We start from the raw sequence: 21,830 nt of genomic DNA on the forward strand, positions 1-21,830 counted from the left end.
CTAATCTGGGGAGCTTATTAAGCACTGGGGCCCGACTACAGAGGTGGGGCTCCACTGCAGGCATCTGCAGTCCTAACAACACCCCCTGGGTGACCCTGCTGCAGTCAGGAACTCTGGGTCCAGGGGACCTTGACTTCCTGCAGGCACTCACCAGGTGGCGCTGCAGGAGCATGCACGACAGACCATGTCCCAGTTCCGCCTGTGTCTCTGCCACCCTGCAGGGCATCACCCACAACCCTCACAAGATTGTCCCGGGCTGGAGCAGGATGCCCTCCACATGCATTAGCTGTCGGAGTGAAGTTCACTTCACACCATTCTTGTTGTTTTGACCAGATGTGGGATTAACGAATACTCCCAAGGTTCACCCCTCGGATATCCTACTGTTGATATAGCAACAAGGCTGAATAAAATCTGAAAACCCACTTCCCAAGCAAAAGATCCTAACAGTAGTGGTGACATGTAAGGATGCCAGGTATGGCCCCAGCCAGTATCTTCTCCCAACATCCACCTCCCTGGTCCCCTTGCCTCACTCAAGAGAACCACAGGGGAGAATGGTCCTCAGGCCCCTCTCTCTGGCTCCACACACCCGCTGTCCCAGGACCCCTCAGCACTGGTGCCCTGCAGCTCCTCCTGGCTGATGCTGCCCAACCACTTCTCATGACATTGGCCAAGAAGAGAAGCCGCCTTCTCTTCTTATGAGCATCAGGAGGGGCAACTGGTGTTTGTCAAGGAGGTGGTCACCCATCAGTGGATCAAAGCGTCAGTTTATATGACGAGCATTTTAAATATGTGATACACAGAGTAATCAGAAAATATCAGAGGGTACAGCACAGGTCTGTACCAAGCACTGAACAACTTCAACAAACAAATTCTCTCGTTCCAGTTACAGACTCCCCAGTATGTGTGTCCCAGGTTGTGAGATAAAATGTTCTTATGGGTGGCAGTCAACAATTCGAAGAACATTAATACACTCCAAATGTTTGTCAGTGAAAGGACTCCTGTGGTTTTCATGAGGCCACAAGTCTGCTACAGGGATCCACTCCCATACAGGAAAGATGGCTCCCAGCACCTCAGTGCAGTGAACATTAACGGGGACTCGGTGGTTCACACGGAGAAGGCAATGGCACCCCACTCCAGTACTCTTGCCTGGAAAATCCCATGGATGGAGGAGCCTGGGGGGCTGCAGTCCATGGGGTCGCTAAGAGTCGCATACGACTGAGTGACTTCACTTTCACTTTTCACTTTCATCCATTGGAGAAGGCAATGGCAACCCACTCCAGTGTTCTTGCCTGGAGAATCCCAGGGACGGGGGAGCCTGGTGGGCTGCCATCTATGGGGTCGCACAGAGTCGGACACGACTGAAGTGACTTAGCAGTAGCAGTGGTTCACAAGGATGTGCACCCCACTTGCCTAACCAACAGCAGCTCCACAGAAACCCTCTGGCGAACACGCCTGGGCCGCCAGGGCCCGAGCACTGCGAACTGTGGTTCAGGGGACACAAGGACAACAAGGGTGGCCCAGACAGGCCCCTGTGTTTGTGGAGCGACGGGGATGCCGGACCACTCGCCGCCCAGGCCAGAAAGCCAGGGCCCTTGCAAGTTCAAGTTCCCTCTCCACTCCTTTCCACCTGCCCACTCCGATCTGCCTCTGGGGGCACCTCGCTCCAGGCTACCACTTCTCTCACCTGGAGCTTGGACCTCCTGCAGCCAGTCCTGCTCCAACCAGATATGCCTTGCTCATGTCCAACCTGCAGGGACTTCCCAACACTGAGGATGAAGCAGCCTCCTGGGGAGAGTCTACAAAAGCCTTAACAACCCTGCTCTGTTCAGGCCTGGCCTCAATCTTGCCGTGCCAACCCCACCCTGGCCGAGCCTCTGGGGCAGCTCCCTAAACATGCTGTACTGTCACGCCCTGCACACGGCTCCTGGGTGCTCTCTGCCCAGTGGGCCCAGGCCCTGCCCCGACCAAGCCCAGTTTACCCAGGCTCCCTTCACCACAGCTCTGAGCAAACCCTGCTGGAACAGCCTCACGAGCTCTCCGAGGACAGGACCTGCTCCTCACCCACCACCCTCTGTGCCTGGCAGAGGCCTGCTATGTGGCAGATACTCAGTAAGTGCTCCTGAGACAAGGAAGGATGTACTTTGGTTGCTAGGATTTATGTTTATTGGGTCAAGGATAAAAGCTCAAGGGCTCTGCTCTCCTGGACATCTGGGGGTCCCCCAAGGACTCACCTAGCATCCAGGATAGTACGTGTGAAGTAACGGAGGTACTTGAATATGGACATTGAATCCTGAAGTTTCAGGATCTCCTCTTCCTTGTATTTAAAAAGTGCCAGGGCAAAGCGGAAGATAACCTGCAGAAGGACGGAATCCATGAGGAGAGAAGCACCAAGCTCCAGGCACTAGCCCCAGGGACGGGAGACCTGCCGGAACCCTGGGAGCGCAGCCTGCGCCCGGGCCGTGGGGCAGACACGACCTCAGGTGCCTGCCATTCTCAAAAGAAAAACGTTTTCAACTCTCTGGTAGCGTTCAGCAACACTTCAGCCCAAACCAAAAATTCCCTTAAGGAGTAGAATCTTTGTGGACTCCTCCATATTCAGCTCACAGTTCTAGTCCATAAGCTATACGGGACTAGAGATACATGTTAAATTAATCAAAACCAGGGTCCTCTGATTTGGAAACTTCAAAAGATTTTGAAACTTCTTCAAAAGCTCCAGAGGTAGTTTTTATCTCACCTACTAAAATTAGGGTCTGAATTACTGACTTCTGAATATGGGGAAAGAAAATGAAAAAAAAAAAAAATTTTTTTTTTTCTGATTTGTCTCTGGGTCACTGTGTTGAGAACAGAGGAAATGGACTCCGGGTGCTCCTGCAAGTTCTAGCAGCTCTGGAACAAATTACTTCACCCACATCTAAGGGTGTTGGCTGGTCTGCAACAATGTGAATTTTCTCTTATTCAGAAAACAATACTTATGGAGTTTAAATAGGTAATCCTTCTCTTAGCATCCCTACCTGCGGCCCAGTGGGAAACACTGTTTAAGCCCTGGTTGAGAACTCTTAATACTGACAGACTGAATTTAAAAGGTGATAATGTACTATGTTGGACACAGCAGGGGATTAATATACACACTCAAACTTTGCTGGTGGGAGCAGAAATTGGTAAGGCCCTTCTGCAGGCAATTTGGCATTCTCGATGAAAACTACAGGGTCTTTTGATTCTGGATTTACCCTGGACCCAGCACATCCACCTCTAGGACTAAACCTATGGATGCACTTGTACCTATAGAAAGACAGTTATAAGGAGTTACTGGAGCACAGTTTGAAACAGCAAGAGACTGGAAACAAGGTGAATGTCCATTATCAGGGGCCTATTTGGTAAATTTCTGGTTTATCTGGAGAAGGGGATACTATGCAGAGTTGAAAAAAAAAAAAAAAAAAGAGCCAGATCTATATACCCTGATATGGAACTATCTCCAATAAATAATAAATTGAACAATCATATTTTAGATATATATCAAATACCTTGAAAAAGAGATACAGTACATTGAGAAGAACAGTTAGGAGACTGGGAATCTTTCTACTGCACAATCTGAGTTATATGATTTGAGTTTATCATGTATTACTTAGTCACAAACTGATCTTTTTAAAAGCATACACAGTCTGGGTGGGAGGCCTGTGAACAGTAGGGCTCTGAAGCTGGCCCCGAGTCTGCCCCAATCATCTGCTCACTCTGGGCCTCTAACTCCTCATCCATACAATGGGATAATGCTGCCAGCTGTTTGATAGAGGCTGAGGCTCAGATTGCAAACCATCGAAGCCCCTGTGCCAGGCACAGGGTTTGGCACAGACTTGTTTCTGATGAACAAGCAACTGACTGCAGTCTCCTGGGACCCCTCCGGTGGCCCGCAGTGCTGGATCACTCTGCCCCTTGGTAATCGTCACACGTCCCAGCTAAGCCAACCACTCTGCTGCCTCTGCCACTGCCCACGGAATCATCCAGTGAGCAGACCCACCTTTGGTCCCTCGTAAAGGAACGAGTCCCATATTTTAAAGAGGACGTCGCTGACGACGCTATCCACAAACACCACCAGGAACCAGTTGAATGTGATGAGGGTGTAGTCAACTTTGTATTGTTCAAAGTGGGCGTGCAGTCGAGGCAGCTTCTCGCTCATGAGGTCTCTGAACACCCGCTGGTCCACCTGGAGAGGGAGCCAAGGGGAGAAGTGTATAGGGGCTGCCATAGCACAGAGTGGGTCATCCAGGGCCCCGGGGAGCTGCAGGCCCATCACGATGCACAGCAGCGTAGCCATTCCAAATGCGTGGAAGGCTCACCCCAGAGCGGAGGGCTCTGTGCCCCAGAAGCAGCTGACCCCACAGCAGGTGCTCGCCGAGTACCCGCTGACTGTCATCCTTTCCACAGGGCAGGGCGCTGGGTGCTATGGCCTGAAGCCCCTCATACACTCCAAATGCCCCATGAAAACAGCTGCTGCAGAGCCGGTGGAGCAGTCAGCCTTGCTAATCTGTATGGAAGTACAGAGGGTGCGGCTATACAGGGCCACAAACCTGAGTCCCTGGCCCAAGAGGAAGTGTGGCATCACCACATCCATTCACCAAGTATTTACTAGCTGGGTGGGGCAGTGAGGGAGCCAGGACTTGAGTCAGCAGCACCTGAGCTTGGCTCCCAGCTCTACTATTGACTCCAGAGTGGCCTTGGGCACACTGTATTCTGGAGAGTTGTTCCTCGTCTGGAAAGCAGCAACAGTCACTTTCTCCCAGGGCTTCTGTGAAGACTATAAGAGACTCAGGTAAATACCTATCAACATAGGTGGTTGTTATCTCTCCATTCTCTGTGTCAAGCTGGGGCCAGTGCTGGGCAGAGGCTTGAATCGAGTTCAGCCCTGACCTCTAGGAGCTAAAAGATGAGTGAGGAAGGAGGCGTATGGACTGTTATGCCAGCCATGGCAGGGCTTGGTAAAGATGTGTTTGCAGAGCATTACGGAGCCCAAGACGGGTCCCAGCCAAGTCTGGGGGAGACCAGCCCTACAGCGGGGAGCACAGGACTGTGAGCAGAAGGGGTGTGAGGGAGGCAGCCCGGCCTGGCAGAGGCACCACGCCCGAGGGTCAGACTTCAACTACAGGCCAGGGGCTTTTCCAACCTTTGTCTGTGACCCACAAGAAAACATACGTCAACATCACCCAGTCTGCATCGAACAGAAACAAATCTTTCACAAGCATTACTTAACTTCACACAGTAGGACATACTTTGATGCCTCAATTCTAGTCTATTCAACTTAATGTGATGAAAAACGCTACTGCCAACCCCATATACTGATTTCTCTACTCATGTTTGAAAAACGCAACAGGCAATGAAGGAGAAGCATCAAGAGGCTTTGGGCAGGAGAGTGATGGGGCTGGATTTGTGCTTTAGGTCTGTCTCTCCACCTGGAACAGGGGCTGAGCTAAAGGGGAGGCCCATGGAGGCCCCCCACACCCAGAGCAGAGGGGATGAAAATCTGAGCCAAGGAGAGGTGGTAGGAGGGGAGGAGCACCTAGATCGGAACTACATGGAGGTAACGTCTATAAACCATGCAGACCCTCTGCCGTCAGAGGTGAGGAGGAGGGGTGCTCGGAATACACAGGCCTCCAGAGGGGCGTGGAGAGGGCAGAGTGTGGTCCCCTGAGGCCGGATCACAGGAATGAGGGCTGGGGAGACTGAGACATACTGTTGCCGGGGGTTATCTTGAGCAGGACAACTGCAGCTCACCAGAGATCCGGGCCGAGGCTCCATGGCCTGGGTGCAGTGAGGTCACCGCTCCACCAGCGAGCAGTGAAGCATCAAAGAAGAAACAGACCCGCACAAGAGAGCAAGCGACCGTGCACAGCGGGCCACAACCAGGCTGTCCAGGAACAGGGCAGCTGCGCAGGAAATGTCGGCCTCATTAGCGTGCCCTGGCATACTGAGATGGGAGTGTGAACTGGTGCAACCCCCTGGGAGAGCAATCCGGCAACACCCAGGAGACAGGAAGACACCCTGCAGCAAGCCTGCTCCTAGGAATGGATCCCGGAAAACCCGCCAAACTTTCACCTGCGTTATCAGTCAAGGTAGAAGGTGTGGGAATTCTTGGGATGACTGAGATACTAAAACAACTAGAAACAATCTAGATCAATGTTAAAAAATGACATTTTAAAATATCCTTTTTTTAAGGAGAATCTAAAACTTTGAAAAACTCAATTGTTTACTCTTATGGGAAGGCTTTTTTTTTTTTCTTTTTAAATATAGAAGTCATTATAGTAAAAAAAAATTTTTTTTTTAAAGAATGTTACACAGGTTAAGTATCACTGGTTGAAATGTAAAAATATTAAAGGCAAAGTAACTTATAAAACATTATTTACTACAGAAATGATTCTAAAGCATTGTAAAGTCACCTTAGGGTATACAAAGGATAAAATGCAGGAATCATGGTTGGAAACATACATTTTTGTCCAGTTTGCATTTTGGCTAGAAGAGACAAAATTTCAAAGACCTGAATTAGCTGAAGTGAATTATAATTAATTTTTCTTAGAAGACTTAAACAAAAGCACATATGTAGTTATAAAACCATCTCATGGTATGCAAAAGTATCACCTTCTCACCTACATCTATTCCCCACTGCTGTAAGATTCTGATAGGTGGACCAGCTACTGAAAAGCAAGTTGTCAAAACATCTTATGGGTGGGTGCGCGATAGCCGTGACAAGCCATACCTGGGCATCCGTCCTCTTTTGTCAGTTTCCCTGGAAGCCCAGACCCTCCCACAGGAAGGTCAGCATCACTCACTAGTGATGGTATTTCTGCTGATACTATTCCATCCCTCAGCATATAAACAACAACTACGCATCTGCACACACTTCACACTTGGCACTGGCCAGTGCTGGGGATGAGAAACAATAGGAGCAGGTGCTACCTTTGCATGCATACTAAGTCGTTCAGTCATGTCTGACTCTGTGACATCATGGACTGTAGCCCGCCAGGCTCCTCTGTCCTTGGGATTCTCCAGGCAAGAATACGGGAGTGGGCTGCAGTGCCCCCTCCAGGGGAGCTTCCTGACCCAGGGATCAAACCTGCGTCTCTTACGTCTCCTGCGCTGGCAGGCGGGTTCTTTACCAGTAGCGCCATTCACATGCATACACACTGCCTTTAAGAGGCTGTAAACAGCCAAGGGAGACAACAGCTGACTATTGGGCCAAGTGATGGAGATGTGATGCCCTCTGCCTAGAAGGACTGGGGTGAAAGTGCCTGAGAGGAAGGGACCAGTCAGCTGGCCTTGAAGTGGGAGAAGACCCAGGCACATGCCTTTCCTGCCAGGTAGGTGGCAGATGGTGCCCTGTTCTTGAGGCTGCCTGGGGCTTGGCAGAGGGCTGGTATGGGGAAGGCTGCCAGGGGACGCCTGCTCAGGCCTCTGTTCAGCTCTCTGAGCTCAAGAGGACGTGGAATGACTATATTCATCTCTGTGTCCCCAGCGTCTAGTGAGGTCCTGGCGCTCAATGTACACTCAGCTGAAGGGACAGATGGAGAAGCTGCTGAGTGTCTGGACCGCGTGCAGCATGAAGGGGCTCAGCACTCAGCTCTGGCAGGAGGCAGCTGACGGTGAGCTGCAAGGCACGGCACTGGGGCTGACCGCACACACAAGGCTATCCCCATTTGAAGAGTGGCCTTACACAATATCCATTACAGAAAAATGGTTCAACACCTCATGTCCAATCAACCGATGGAATATTACCAAATATGACATTGAAAACTAGATAACATCATGAGAAAATGCTCAGGCTATCATGTGAATGTGAACCAGCCAGGATAATCAGCTGTCAATCTGGATACTTGAATGTACTGGGGAAAAGTCAAAAGGAAATATATCAAAACGCTAACTGTGGTTCTCAAGTTGGTAGCGTAACAGGTGTCTTTTCATTTCCCTCTTAATATGCATTTCTGTATTACCTAACTTCAGCGAGCACCTATTGGGCTTCCCTGGTGGCTCAGATGGTAAAGAGTCTGAGGAAGGCTGTGAGAGGCCTGGGCCCAGTACAGGGAGGTCGTGTCTGAATCCGTGAGTGAAACAGATGGAAGGATGGGTGGGTAAAGGCAGAAAGAGAGGAGAGGAGTACCTGCAATGATGCAGGAGAGGGGACAGTGACCTAACAGTGGTGAGAGGACAAGGGAACAGATCTGAGCCACCTGGCAGATGGCAGTGATCAGAAACAGCAACTCCAGGGGCACAGAGGGACAGGAAGGGGGAGTGTGGGCTGACCCAATTCCTGGCCTGGGGTCTATGGATGAGGGAGCAGTGGAGGTGCTAACAGAAGACAACAAGGGGGATCCCTCCCAAGACAGAAATGCAAATAGAAAGTAAAACACAGGGCCCAACCAGGCCAACAGAAACCACATGAAACATTTACAACAGGGATTTTCCCAGGGCAGTGGTCACATTGGTAACAGAGAGGGCGAGAACCCAAATAGTTGATGGTGAGGTGGCCCAGAGGCCAGGGCAGGAAGCCACCCCTAGCCTGGAGCAGGGGGAACCCCAGTGGCACAGACAGGAGCTGGTGCCATGGAGGAGAGAGAGTCACCGGCAGGAAGTGCCCGAGACAGAGAGGGGAGAACGGCCCTCAGCTCTCTGCCCTCCTCCAGGCTCCCCACGTGCCTCTGCTGGCCACGCAGGGGCTGGGAGATGGCCGGAGCCTGCGGACCAGCTGTAGGAACAGAGAAGAGCAGGGAAGGGCAGGGAGCGGCCGTGAGCAAGCAGACCAACTACCAGCACGAGGCTTGAGACAAGGATGTGACAGCCCACAGGCCCAGCTGCAGTCAGGAGACACAGAGCTCTCAGGGAAGAGGAATGGACACAGGTCAGACACAGGAGGAGGAGGGCTGCCTGCTGGGGAGCAGAGAAAGTCCATCCAGAAGCCAACAACAGCAGAAGCCCCAGTCCAGCACAGGAAGAGATGCCCTGGGCTGCAAGGGCCAAAGGTCTGGTCCTGAGATGGGAAGTCACAAGTGGGACCAGAGCCCCTGGCCCTCCCAGCCCACATCATCCTACCAGCCCCTGGCTTCAGATTCCAGGAGCAGTGGGCAGGAACTGTGCTGTTCAGAGCTCCTGCTGCGGGCCGTGCTCATGGCCCCAGCGCTGTCCCTCTGGATCCATCACGACATTGTTCACAGGAGATGTGTTGTCCCTGCTGCTTCCGCCAGTGAGTGAGCAGGGCAGGGGCACGGATGCAGGCGGGTCTTGTGTGCACTTTAACAGGTGACCTTGGCTCGAGGACTCCACACTGGCCTGACCAAAGCTTTCTGAGAACTGTACAGCAGGCTGGGGTCTTCCCCACCACCCAAACCTCCCTCTTTTCGCTGGTCTGGGGGTTCTCCTGGCCTTCCCCAGTCCCTCCCCTTGATCCTTCGTGGGTTTTCCCCTCAGTAGTCTCTGGCACGTCTGCTTCTGCCTCGGCCTCTGCCTCTTGGAGAACCAGAGCTAACACACCCAGGCTCCCCAGGCACCCCTGAACTGTGGCTTTGCCAGCCAGGCAGAGTCCAGGGGAGACAGTGCTGAGCAGTGACCACAGAGCAAATCTGCTGGCTTCCAGGGCACTGAGGGAGCCCGACCAGGCACTCATTGGCTTGTGAGCAGCCTGGCCCAGTCTGGGGGAGGCGGGGGCGGGTGAGGGGGCGGCCTCCGTGTGCACCTTGTCACGCCCATGGAGCCTCCCCGATCAACACTTAATTCAGGTCACATTTCAGCTCTAATTCTACAAGCTGCTGACTGAAGCACAATATTTTTAGAGTACCTGGGATCCTAGAAGAGTCTTTGTGTAATAGTCCCGAGGCATGAAAACTTCCACTATGGTGACTAGACACCAGAAGGCATCTTCTTGTTCCAGGTACAGGAGGGCCACGGCCACCAGTCTGCAAGCAAACGCAGAACAAGGTGAGCGCCAGCCCCGGCCCAGACCCAGGCAGCACAGCCCATCCTCACAGAGGCCTCTCTCACACCCATGCAGCTGCTATTCTCCAGGAAATAACAATGAGTTACGTATCTTGTGGCAAGGGAAGCATTTCCTAGTTTGAAAAGCAAAGCCACATCCACCTTCCCTTTCGTTTGGTTTTTGTTTAAAGATGATGAAATTATTTCCCAATGATGTCGGCCTGATTTTTAAAAATGTTTTTCATGATAAGATTTTGCTAATGCAGCTAATTCTTTGAGTTTTTTGTTTAAGTTCCAACTAATCCTTTTACGCACAAAAAATTGAGGGGTGAATACAAGACAGAAAGAACATACGATGGTTTAAAAACAACTTTCTTGATACCAATCTACTTGAAATGGGGCTTCACGCAAATGAACCATCCTGGGGGCTTTCTCAAAACACGGCATCCACGGCATGCACGTGGGGCGGGAAAGGCGGCTGTGTGTATCAGCTGTTTCGTCACTCAAGAATGGAAACCTGGGTCACTGTCACCACCGAGAGGTTACTCACCCAGTAACTTCATCAGGTCTGGCTCTGAGCAGGCATTCGGGACAGAAGGATGGGAAGGAAAAGGCAACGGAAAAGCCCTTCTCTACACACCCGAGAACTTCTGCTTGTGCATCACTTAAGGGAGAGACCTGAAGTCATTTCTTAGAATTTGTTTTTGTTTTCTTCCTTGGATAAAATTATAATGAAATCTCAAATTAAGAGGTTAAAAAAAAAAACTGGGAAGGGGACGCCTTGAGTCAGCATGAATGGGAAGGAGAGTAGAAAGGTTACAACGAGTAGAGATGGGTAAGGAGGGAGAAACAGGATGAGCTCAGCACCTGAGGATGCCACGAGAAGGGGCAGAGAGACTGAGATCCGAAGAGCCTTCGAAGACATCACTTTAAGCTAACTGATGTTCACGATGGTAGGCGAGAATCACTTAGAAAAGGCTGCTGCTGCTACTGCTGCTAAGTCGCTTCACTCGTGTCCGACTCTGTGCGACCCCATAGACGGTAACCCACCAGGCTCCCCCTGGGATTCTCGTCCTTGGGATTCTCCAGGCAAGAACACTGGAGTGGGTTGCCATTTCCTTCTCCAATGCATAAAAGTGAAAAGTGAAAGTGAAGTCACTCAGTTGTGTTCGACTCTTCGAGACCCCATGGACTGCAGCCCACCAGGCTCTTCCGTCCATGGGATTTTCCAGGCAAGAGTACTGGAGTGGGGTGCCATTGCCTTCTCGGTAGAAAAGGCTAGTGTTCTGCTAAAGTTGTGGGTTCTCAGAATGTGTGTACAAAATAATGTGGATGGAAAAAAATCCAGTAAAATGGTTAGAAGTCCCAATGGTGATGGTGCAGAGAAAGTCTAAATTAAAGCTGGAAGGTGTCCTAAAGTGGGGAAGAGCTGATTCTATACCAGTGTCAGATAAATGGGGTGCTATTGCACCCCTAACAGGCATGCTCAAGTCCTCACCAAGATCCCTTAAGTTTCAGAAGGTTTTAGCTTTCAGGAATTTTTAGACTGAGTATGCAATGTGAACTGTCCATTTAAGCAAAACAAGGCTGCTTTGTTAGGCAATATTTTATTTACAGCCTTTTTTTTTTTAATAAGGGGACCATTGAGGAGCAGTTGAAGTCCCTCTTACCTTCAGGGCACAGAGAGGGGACCCTAGCCTGACCAGCACAGAAACAATGACTTCCTGGAAACCACTGGTTTCAGGTCTTAACCAACTAACATTCCAGCTTAAAAGCTCTTCTTCCTGCAATGCTCTCATCTCAGAGGCAAAAGACAGTCCGTATCCAGAGGTCTGTATCCAGCATGGATGAGGATTAAAAAAGGCCCAAGAGCTGCTAGAATAAATGTCAGCATTCAAAACGCAATGCATGCACTTGACTTACAGGAGAACTGCTAAAGATCACACATGGGGTTTCTTCATTCTTTGTTCATACTGCTAGCAAATACAAACATAACATGAACATAATCCACAATGATCTAGTGGATTATCTACTTTGGGAGGGATACAAATGGACTCTACTGACAGCAGCAAGTAGAAGTGGCAGGAGTGCGCCAGCTAGGTAAGAGACAGACAGAGGCAAAAAGCAGCCACTAGCGTCACAGTCCAGCGACAGGAGCAGCTTCTCAGAGCACAGACCTCAGTGCCTCCCGTGGCTTCATGCCAGGGCAGCTCAGCTCGGAATGAGGGGCCTGGACTGTTCAGAGAAGGTGAGAGGCTTTTCAGTGTCCTTTGCCTATGGAAGCAGGGAAGCATGCCAGACCTGCAGAAGACGCTAGTCCAAAATAAAACATGTTTGGGCTCTTCAAGGGCTACATTTTGACCAGCTGCAAAATTGTTTGGGACAACCTCATGACTGACAAAGATCCTGTATAAACAGGGAGTGCCCTTGGTGTCACATCATGCATTTTAAATGAATGAACACAAACTGCAGATCAAAACCTGAGTGTGAGGACAGCAGCAAGGAAATCTAAATGAGAAACCCAGTTGTTTCAAAGAGTTTAGTGTCTTAAGACTTTTTGAAAGCATGCTTGTTTTTCTCAATTATTCTAGAATTGGTGATGGGGCATAATTAAAATTAGCTTACTGCAGCTATTAATACTTCTTTCCCTTAAAAGACTGGGTTTTCTTGGCTCACGGGGAAGGCAAGGGGGCTATCAGGCAGTCCGTGGAGCTACAAGTTATCTTAAGAACGAGGAGGAGCCCTCCATGGGCTGGGGACCCACCTGTTGAGACCCTGGCAGTAGCCAATGTCTGGATTCCGCCAGGAGAAGGCAAGAAGGACGTTGCGCAGCTTCTGTATGCCTTCCGAGGTGGGGCACGAGTAATGCTTGTTGTTGGGCAGAGTCCGCAGCAGGTCCAGCTCGATCTGCTTGGAGGCCGGGTTCTGTTTCTCCAGCGCCTTCTGAAGCAAAGTCTGGAAGTAACCGGGCTGAGTGCTGTCCTTGAACTTCTTGATGTGACGGTCTACACACCACTTCCACACCTTGGAACGGTGCTCGTGGGGGATGCCCGCACGGACCAGGTTCTTTAACTCCGGGGAACACGCCATCTCCCTGTTCACTGTGCTCGCAAAGTGGTTCTCCCACTTGACCCCAGTGGACACCTCCTGGTTTTCTGTGAGGTGCAGGGTCTTCAGGTCCAACGCCCGGACTCTGGCGACCAACTTCTCTTCCTCGTCATCCTCTGGGACAGTCTTAAACCCATAAATGTCGTATTCACTGTTGAGAAAAAACAAAACGAGAAGGTAAATGATGCAATCTGGCAAAAGGTCAGTGAAACATGAAAAAGAACCTAGAAATCTACTCATATTCAAATGGCACTGTGATACATGATCAGGCATTTCAATCCAGTGAGAAAATAATTAACTTCTCAATAAACAGGTGAGAATAACTGGCTATCTGTATAGAAAAAAACTGCTTTAGATCCCTTCTTGATACTACACGGGAAAAAAAAAAATCCAATTCTAGATGGTCAAAGCACTCAATGTAAAAGGCACAGAAAATACAAGCAAGACTGCAAACACAAGGCTGATAAATTTGGCTACATTAATATATTAATACATGTGCATGTATATTTATATAGCATACATATACACATGCATAACACTTATGCTCAAAAAATACCGTTTTAAAAAGTAGAAAGACAAAGGAGAAAACACTACATTAGGAGGATAGGATACTAGGGATGAAAAAGAATGAAGGCTGTGGTAGGCAGAATAATGGCCCCCAAAGACGTCCCTGGAATCTGTGAATATGTCACATTACGTGGCAAGAGGTAGAGCGTATGCGGAATTTCAGCTATGGCACTTAAGACAGGGAGGTGATCCGGGGTGTCCCAGGTGGGACCACAGTAATCACAGGAGCCCTTCCAGGAAGAGGAAGGTAGGAGAGTGGACCAGAGAGATGTGACAATGGACGAAGAGTCAGGGGGACGTGACGTGGGAGAGGGCTTGGACCCACGGTCGCTGGCTTTGAAGACATCAGAAAGTGGCCACAAGCCAAGGAAAACAGGTGGCCTCGAGGAGCTGGAAATGGCCACACCTGATGACCAGCAAGGAAACAGAGACCTAGCCCTACAACCAGAAGGAACTGCATCCTTCCAACAACCTGAGTAAGCAAGGACACAAACTGTCTCCCAGAACCTCCAGGAAGGAATGCAGCCCCGCTGATACCCTGATTTCATTCAGTAAGACCATGCTGGACTGCTGACCTACAGAACCGTTAGACAGTAAATATGTATCACAAACTTAGCAACTTAAAACACTGATGGTGATGGCAGTCACAGGAAACCAAAAGGAGGCCTTTCACACACTGCTGCTGAGTCTGTAAACCTGTAGGAGCACTCTGAAAATCGGATCCAGCAGAGCTGAAGATAAGCATATCCAACATGGAGAAACTCTCACGCCAACACATGGACACGTGGATACACACACCACGATGTCTACTGTATCACAGTTTGTAAAAAGAAAAAAGGGAACTACTCTTAAAGTGTCTACCATGAGATGGAGGAATAAAAAAGTGATATACAACGAAGCTGTGTAAGGCAGATAAAAAAGTTGCTCAGGAGCTATATAAATCCATCTGTATAATTTCAGAAAACAATGTTGAAAGAAATAAGTCACAAAAAGGTATGAATATGGTAGGATTAGCATATTAAAAAGTGTCTTCAATTAGAGGTGCATATTGAAGTGCTGAAAGTGGAAATGACATGCCTGGTACTTGCTTTAAAATATATCAGGAAAAAAGTTTCAGAGGGGAAGGATAAGAAGAAACAAGATTGGCAAAATGTTAATTGTTAAATTATTGGGTTACACTTACATACAGGGGTGTCATATGATGCTACTACTTTGAAATTCCGTAACGAAAAGTTAAAAGTAACTCAACATACACAGTTATCCTTCTACTTATACATAAAGTTTGAAAACATACAACGTAAACAGTGAAGTCAAACATGTGAAGGAAGACGACGTGGTGCCCGGGGGCAGACAGCTGGGCTCTGCCCTCACGGGAGTCTGTCCCTCCACCTCGCTCCCGGAACACAGCAGGAGTGCACGCGTGGGGAACCCGGCTGGCCAGGGGTCCTGTCCTCGCCACTCCCTGGCTGTGTGACCTGGGTGAGTCACACATCCCCTCCCTGACCCCAGCGTCTGCATTTGCTGAGGATATAAACACCCTCCTCACTGAGTGTCAAACATGAGCAGTGGCACAGCTCCTGGCACACAGACCTCAGTAGAAGTTTTGTGACGACGGCACTGGTTGCATTCCGATAGCATATTTTTTACCTGTCATCTGAGTAGCACGGACAAGGCAGGCCAGTGCTGTAGGCACAGAGAAGGGAAAGGGCGGGTCAGGCTGAGGCAGGGCTTCCCCTGGGACCAGGGCGGGGCAGGAGAAGCCACGCACAGTGGGGGCGGAAACAGGAGGAGACTGGACTGAGCGCATTCACAGACTTCTCCTCCTGCCAATGTTTCATGAATCTCATTTTTTAGAAACTAGGATATGAAGGTTCTTAATCCAAGATACTTTACAGGCTGCCAGACTCCGTGATTTTCTGAAAAACACATGCAATACTGTGTGTGTGTCCAACCGCATTTTGGGGCCAAGCGTGTCCATGGCTTGCATCAGACCCTCAGTGAGTTCTGAACCACTGGATCAGGTTACCCAAGTGTGCTTCCCTTACAGAGAAGGCCCAGTTACCCACTTAGGGGCTCCTTTGCTTTCAAACTCCCCAGGAGTGCAGCTGTACCCATGGGTCTCTGGAGAAGATTCTACTCCTCGGAGGACTGGCTCCTCTTATAGCAAGACCGGCAAGCATCCACGGTGGCACGGTACGTGCAAGAAAAGTCTTGAAATCAAAAGACCTGGGCTGAATCCCAGCTCTGTTACTTGATTATGACAGCAAGATTGATGAGCTTACCTGACTGACAGTCCTTGTTATGAGCATCGAAGGGGACACAGAGAACTGTGTAAAGTTCTTGGTGAGTGGCCACTGTGGTTAAAGGGGGGCTTGAGAAATGGGTCCCCCCACCCCGACCCCCAGCAGTCGTGAGCTCCTTTACCTGACAAGATGAGGTTTAATGAACGCTTGCTCTGGATGCTCTGGACTCTCAACCTGCAGAGCGTCCTCCAGCAGCTGGGCTATGACATCCCGAGCAGGCCCCTGTTCTTCTGAGCAAACTGGGGTCTTCATTTCTTGGAGCAGTATCAAGTATTTGCTTTCTATCTGGCAGAGCTTGGCTTCCAGGCTAGAATACTGCAGAGAATGTGATAGTTACCTCCGTCCAGACAGACACACGGGAAGAGCAATCCTCAAGTACCTCAAGCAATCAACGAATGACAAGCCCAGAACCACCAGGAAGTGAGCCAGAGAGGGACTATATCCCAGGCAGAGATGAATTTATGCCACAGGCCACTTGTCTTATCTAAACGGTCCACTGGGCCCCCTCTTCCCTCTGGGGGAAGTACTGGTAATAAAGTAATAAGCAGAGAAGTACTGGTAATAAGGCTTCTGCGTGTCAACACACGAGTTCTGGACAGCGTTGAGGTGAACAGCAGAAACCAGGCCACACACTCATTACTGAGGTCCAGCTGAGCACAGCTTGGCACACAGGCCCCAGGCAGCCACCTTATGGTATTTCAATACTTTCCTAGGATGCTGTGACCCAGCACCAGCTCCCATCTGCTACCTTTTCAGACAAATCAACACATCCCTTGAAAACATGCAGGAACAAGGCCTGGGAAGATGCTCTGAGGACTGTTCAAAAGGTATATGAGGCATTTAATAGCTGCTGACACAGTGTCACTGAATTTCATTTGATTATCACTGGAATATCTGTGATGTCTGTACACTTTGCAAAGCCCTCTTTGAAAGTGAAGTGAAAGTGAAAGTCGCTCAGTCGTGTCCTACTCTTTGCGACCCCATGGCCTATACATTGCATGGAATTCTCCAGGCCAGACTCCTGCAGTGGGTAGCTTTTCCCTTCTCCAGGAGATCTTCCCAACACAGGGATCAAACATGGGTTTGCATCAAACCCGCACTGCTGGCAGATTCTTTACCATCTGAGCCACAAGGGAAGCCCAAGAATACTGGAGTGGGTAGCCTATCCCTTCTCCAGCAGATCTTCCTGGCTCAGGAACTGAACTGGGGTCTCCTGCATTGCAGGCGGATTCTTTACCAACTGAGTTATCAGCATAGTCACATCTGACTCTCACACCAACCCTATCAGATTCAGAGAAGGCATCATGCTCACCACCCCCATTTATAGATATGGAACTGACTCACACAACTCAACAGCAAAAATCAAAAAATCCAAACAATCTTAATTTGGGGGACCTCAGAACTGTGTCTTTTTTTTCTATAAACTTCACTATCTGTGAATAAAACCCACATCTCAGGGAGCTTCTATTGTCTTCATCACACAAAGTGAAATTAAACAGTGCTATCACTACATTTTAAATATATTCTGGTATCAGTAACCACATCCCTTCAAGCATGGGGGTTGAACTGATTTGAAAGCATGTCCATTTCTGAATTGTTTCTGAATCACATCACTTCCCACCTGAGGACAGAATGTACCCACACTGACCCACCTTTGCCATCAGATCCCTCTCTCTTCTTTCTGCATTTCTCCGTAGAGCTGCAAGTTCCAAGATTTCCTTATTTAGAAATTTATTTTGGGTTTTGTACCCCTGTAGATTATCCTGTTGGAAAGAAAAAAGTTCATCAACTCACACTGGTTGAATGTTGATTATCCTTTATAATTAATATTTTGCTCCCTTACCAATCAAATAGCCCTTTCTGAAAGTGAAAGTTGCTCAGTTGTGTCTGACTCTTTGCAACCCCATGGACTATACAGTCCATGGAATTCTCCAGGCCAGAATACTGGAGTGGGTAGCCGTTCCCTTCTCCAGGGCGTCTTCCCAACCCAGGAATCGAACCTACATTGCGTCTCCTACATTGCAGGTGGATTCTTTACTAGCTGAGCTACCAGGGAAGCCCAACGGGGACGCTGTGGCTAGCCCTTGCTAAGTTAGACCAAGTTCTAAGGAACTGAAAATGATCACTAGGCACTTTCTTTTTTTTTTTTTTATTAGGCACTTTCTGATTAAGCTTTATGGCCACCCTTGGCAGGGGAAGGAAAGTAGGGACCACTGCATAATGAAGGAGATGGGGAAATAAATTTACTTGATGGTGGTGATTTTTCTCAACTGACCTTAGGAGAAGTAAGTAGGACTTATGTCCTAAATCTATACAAATATTTTATCTACCCACATTCACTGAGGTGGTACAAAAGGTAATGCCTTGTATTCATCTTGTTTTTTAACTAGAGAAACTGAGCAAATTTTCTGTCCATTCTCATTTTTACTTATCCAGTTTATGTAGAAAAGGCTATACACATATACAATGTTCTTAACTAAAGAATTACACTTAATAATGAATACCTATAGCCTACAGTGTATAAAGCACTTAAAGAAATTACGTTCCTCAATTTTTTTTACATTAAAAAATTTCAAACTTATGGAAAAGTTGGAAGAAAAGTACAATAAACACAATATACCCTTCACCTAAATTTGCCAGTGGTTAACTTTTGACACGTTTGCTTTATGTTTTAAGAGAACATCACAAGGACTTTCCTGGTGGTCCAGTGGTTAAGAATCTGCCTGCCAAAACAGGGGACATGGGTTCAATCCCTGGTCCGGGAAGATTCCACATGCCACAGAGCAACTCAGCCTGTGGGCCACAAGGAGAGCCTGCGTGCTCCAGAGCCCACGCACAACAGGAGAAGCCACCACAGTGAGAAGCCCGCGCACCTCAACTAAAGTCGCCCTCGCTCTCCACAACCAGAGAAGGCCCACGCGCAGCGACCAAGACCCAGCACCGGCAAAACAAAGAGAACGTCACAAGCTCGCGACAAGTTCACCAGGTCCAACGAAAAGCTCAGGTCTGGCAGGAGCAGATGCTGTGTGTTAGCTTCAGCCCTTGACACTCGGAGCCAAGGAAGGGAAAGGTAATCTTTGAGACAATTAGGGCAGTGATTTCTAAATGCTCCCTACAAAATCCAGTCTTTTGCAAATGGGTTTGTCCCCTACTGTGTGTGAAGTTCCCGAGGAATCTCTGATCCCTCAACCTCAGGAGGAGCTAGTCACGATAGGTCCAAGGGTGGTCACCGAGCACCTTGGTCCAAGGCCAGGCAGTCAAGAAAGGCCCTGACCTCTGTGCTGTCCCAGGACAGAGACCACAGCCCTCCCCAGAGATGTGTCCAGAGATGCCCACATCTCCAAACTGGGAACCACTGTGGCGGCATACAATTTCCCTTGAAAACACAGAAGAACTGAAAATGTTCCCACAGTCCCTGTAATCGCTAACACTTACAGAGTCCCTGTAATCGCTAACACTTACAGACCAGCTAAGCATGGGAGAGAGCCTCAGTCTCACTTAAACCTCACAACTCTACTCTTTGGCAACTGCTCATCATCTCCGTTTCCTAAATGAAGAGCTGAGTCACAGGGAGGCCATGCGATGACTAAGTGTGGGTCTGGGAGCCAGGCCTGCTGGGCCCTTGGCCTGGGTGCTTGGCCCCAACTCCCACCTGAGCTCTGATCCGCATCACACGTTCTCGGTCTCAGCAAGAACATGTGTCATGACAAGGACTGGAGACAGCCGCTGTCAGACCCTGAATGAGGTCCACAGACTTCCTTTTCTAATCTAAATCATGACGTTCTCCTTTCTTCTGGTGTCTGGAAGCTCTCGTATTTGGAAACAATGAACAAACATCACCAAAAGGCAGGCTGACTGAAGGAAGGTGACCTAGAGGGCAACTGAGGAATACAGTGGACCGTGATGGGCAGAGACTGGGCACCACAAGGTGGGTTGGGGGAGCAGGACACGTCTTTGAGTTAAACTTCGTGCTTGAGTCTAAGGAAGTCCTGATAGTGCACCTCAAGGATTCTTTCTCTAGAATGACGATCACAGCCTTAACTTAGACTCTAGCAGGGGGACTTCCCTGGTGGTCCAGTGGTTAGGAATCTGCCTTCCAACACAGAGGATGAGGGTTCCACCCTTGTAAACAAACTAAGATCCCACATGCCGTGGGGCAACTAAGCCCACACACCACAGCTATTGAGCCCACTCTCTGGAGCCACGAGCTGCAACTGCTGAGCCCACACACTGCAATGAAAGATCGTGCACGCTGCAAGTAAGACCTGAAGCAGCCAAAAAAATAACGATTAAAATAAAACTCTATGGGATGCCAGGTGTTCTGTGAAGGCTTTACATGGACTACCTCTTTAAACCCTTACAAGACTATAAGGTAAGTGCCATTTTGCAGATGAACACTGAGGCAGAGAGGTGAACCAGCCTGCCTCAGGTCAGAGGTCATCAGTGATAAGGCCGGGTTTGAATATAGCCAAGTTTGGCTTCAGAGCCCATGCTCAATCTAAACCACCTCAACATACTGGGCCACACCCCCTTCCTCATTGGTGTTTATTACAGTTGTGATTCTGCTTTTTCCATTTTTGTGCTTTCTAAACTAAACTCTGCACTCCAGGAGGACAGAGACTGCCTACTTTGTGCAGAGTACAAAGCCCACCACATGGCTGGCTGGCTGGCTGACTGAATGAATGAATGAGTACTAAGCAGGAAAAGCTGTATGTATGAAGATATTCATGGAACAGCAAATCACAGGAAAGAAGAGAGAGGCTGATAAATAATGATGACAGAATCAAAAGATGAACAATCTGGAATCCCCCCGACACACACCTCGGTTCCACTCCCTGGTAAAACGTGCTCCCCTGCAGAGCACCACTCACTGCAGCCTGGAAACCAAACACCCTTGTGCTTCTCTCTAAATACTACAAAAACAGATATGCTTGCAAAACTTAAAATTCAGTTGAGGGACTTCCCTGGTGGTCCAGTGACTAAGACCCTCCCCTCCCAATGCAGAGGGCCTGGGTTCAATCCCTGGTCAGGGAACCAGGTCCCACATGCTGCAATTCAGAGTTCACAGCAGGCGACTAAAACCCCATGTGCTACAATGAAGGTTGAAGATCCCTTGTGCTGCAACTAAGACCTGGCACACCCAAATAAATAAATACAAATAATTAGTAATTTAAAAATTCAGTTGACCTTAAATAACAGGCTGTAAAAAGGGATGTAAAAAAAGACTATAAAAAGAGACTCAAAAAATACTGTAAAAAAGGGATGTATATTTAAGGTTGCATGTATACACTCTAGCTTGCATGTATACACAAAACCAACTTTTACTGGCAACACTAACCAAGACCTTTTTTTTTTTTTAACACGGCTATTTTTGTAGCAGTTATAATTATAAAGTAAAGAGATTGAGGGCTGTGATGCTGCTGTTGCCCTTTAGGTTTTTCTCACCAATAAATCCTTCTGGCCTCACATTTCTACTGGGGGCTGTCCCTAAGAAGTGGTCACCATGGGAGACCACAAACATATTCCAAAAAAGTCATCTATTATTCCAGAGTTTTACTTTCCATTTAAGAATTATCTCTAAGGTCCAGGCATGACTATCAGTCAACCAGTCCACTGACGGTGCATGACAGGGACGGCCAGGCGTGAAGCAGGCTCAGGAACCATCTCAAACGCGCAAACCTTTGCCCTTCAAGGATAAACCGCATTTGGGGGACAAAATACCCTCGGTGCCACATTAACTGCAGCCAGGTGAGGAAGACTTTGGTGGGACTGATAGTTGCAGACCTGCGTGGGGACAGCTGGGGTCTGGGTTATACCAAATGCCTCTATCCTAGGGGACACTTCTCCACCTGAAACTTCTCCAAATCGAGAGCTGATGGCAGAAAAACTTCTGGGACCCTCTCG

General features: G+C 48.9%; 1 protein-coding gene across 2 annotated transcripts in view; it reads right to left on the reverse strand.

Annotated features, from left to right (window-relative positions):
• TBC1D2B (TBC1 domain family member 2B) overlaps positions 1 to 21,830 on the reverse strand; it is a 90,109-nt gene that overhangs the window by 4,774 nt on the left and 63,505 nt on the right. Inside the window, exons 7-12 of one of the 2 annotated variants that reach the window (XM_027521827.1) lie at positions 17,579 to 17,689; positions 16,048 to 16,241; positions 12,713 to 13,207; positions 9,812 to 9,929; positions 4,013 to 4,198; positions 2,232 to 2,353 (exon numbers count right to left, since the gene is read on the reverse strand). In XM_027521827.1, the coding sequence (XP_027377628.1) occupies positions 2,232 to 2,353; positions 4,013 to 4,198; positions 9,812 to 9,929; positions 12,713 to 13,207; positions 16,048 to 16,241; positions 17,579 to 17,689 (1,226 nt within the window). The remainder of the gene's footprint in view (positions 1 to 2,231; positions 2,354 to 4,012; positions 4,199 to 9,811; positions 9,930 to 12,712; positions 13,208 to 16,047; positions 16,242 to 17,578; positions 17,690 to 21,830) is intronic. The other variant, XM_027521828.1, reaches the window with a different exon arrangement.

The sequence above is a fragment of the Bos indicus x Bos taurus genome, chromosome 21, assembly GCF_003369695.1.
Source record: "Bos indicus x Bos taurus breed Angus x Brahman F1 hybrid chromosome 21, Bos_hybrid_MaternalHap_v2.0, whole genome shotgun sequence".
NCBI lineage: Eukaryota > Metazoa > Chordata > Mammalia > Artiodactyla > Bovidae > Bos > Bos indicus x Bos taurus.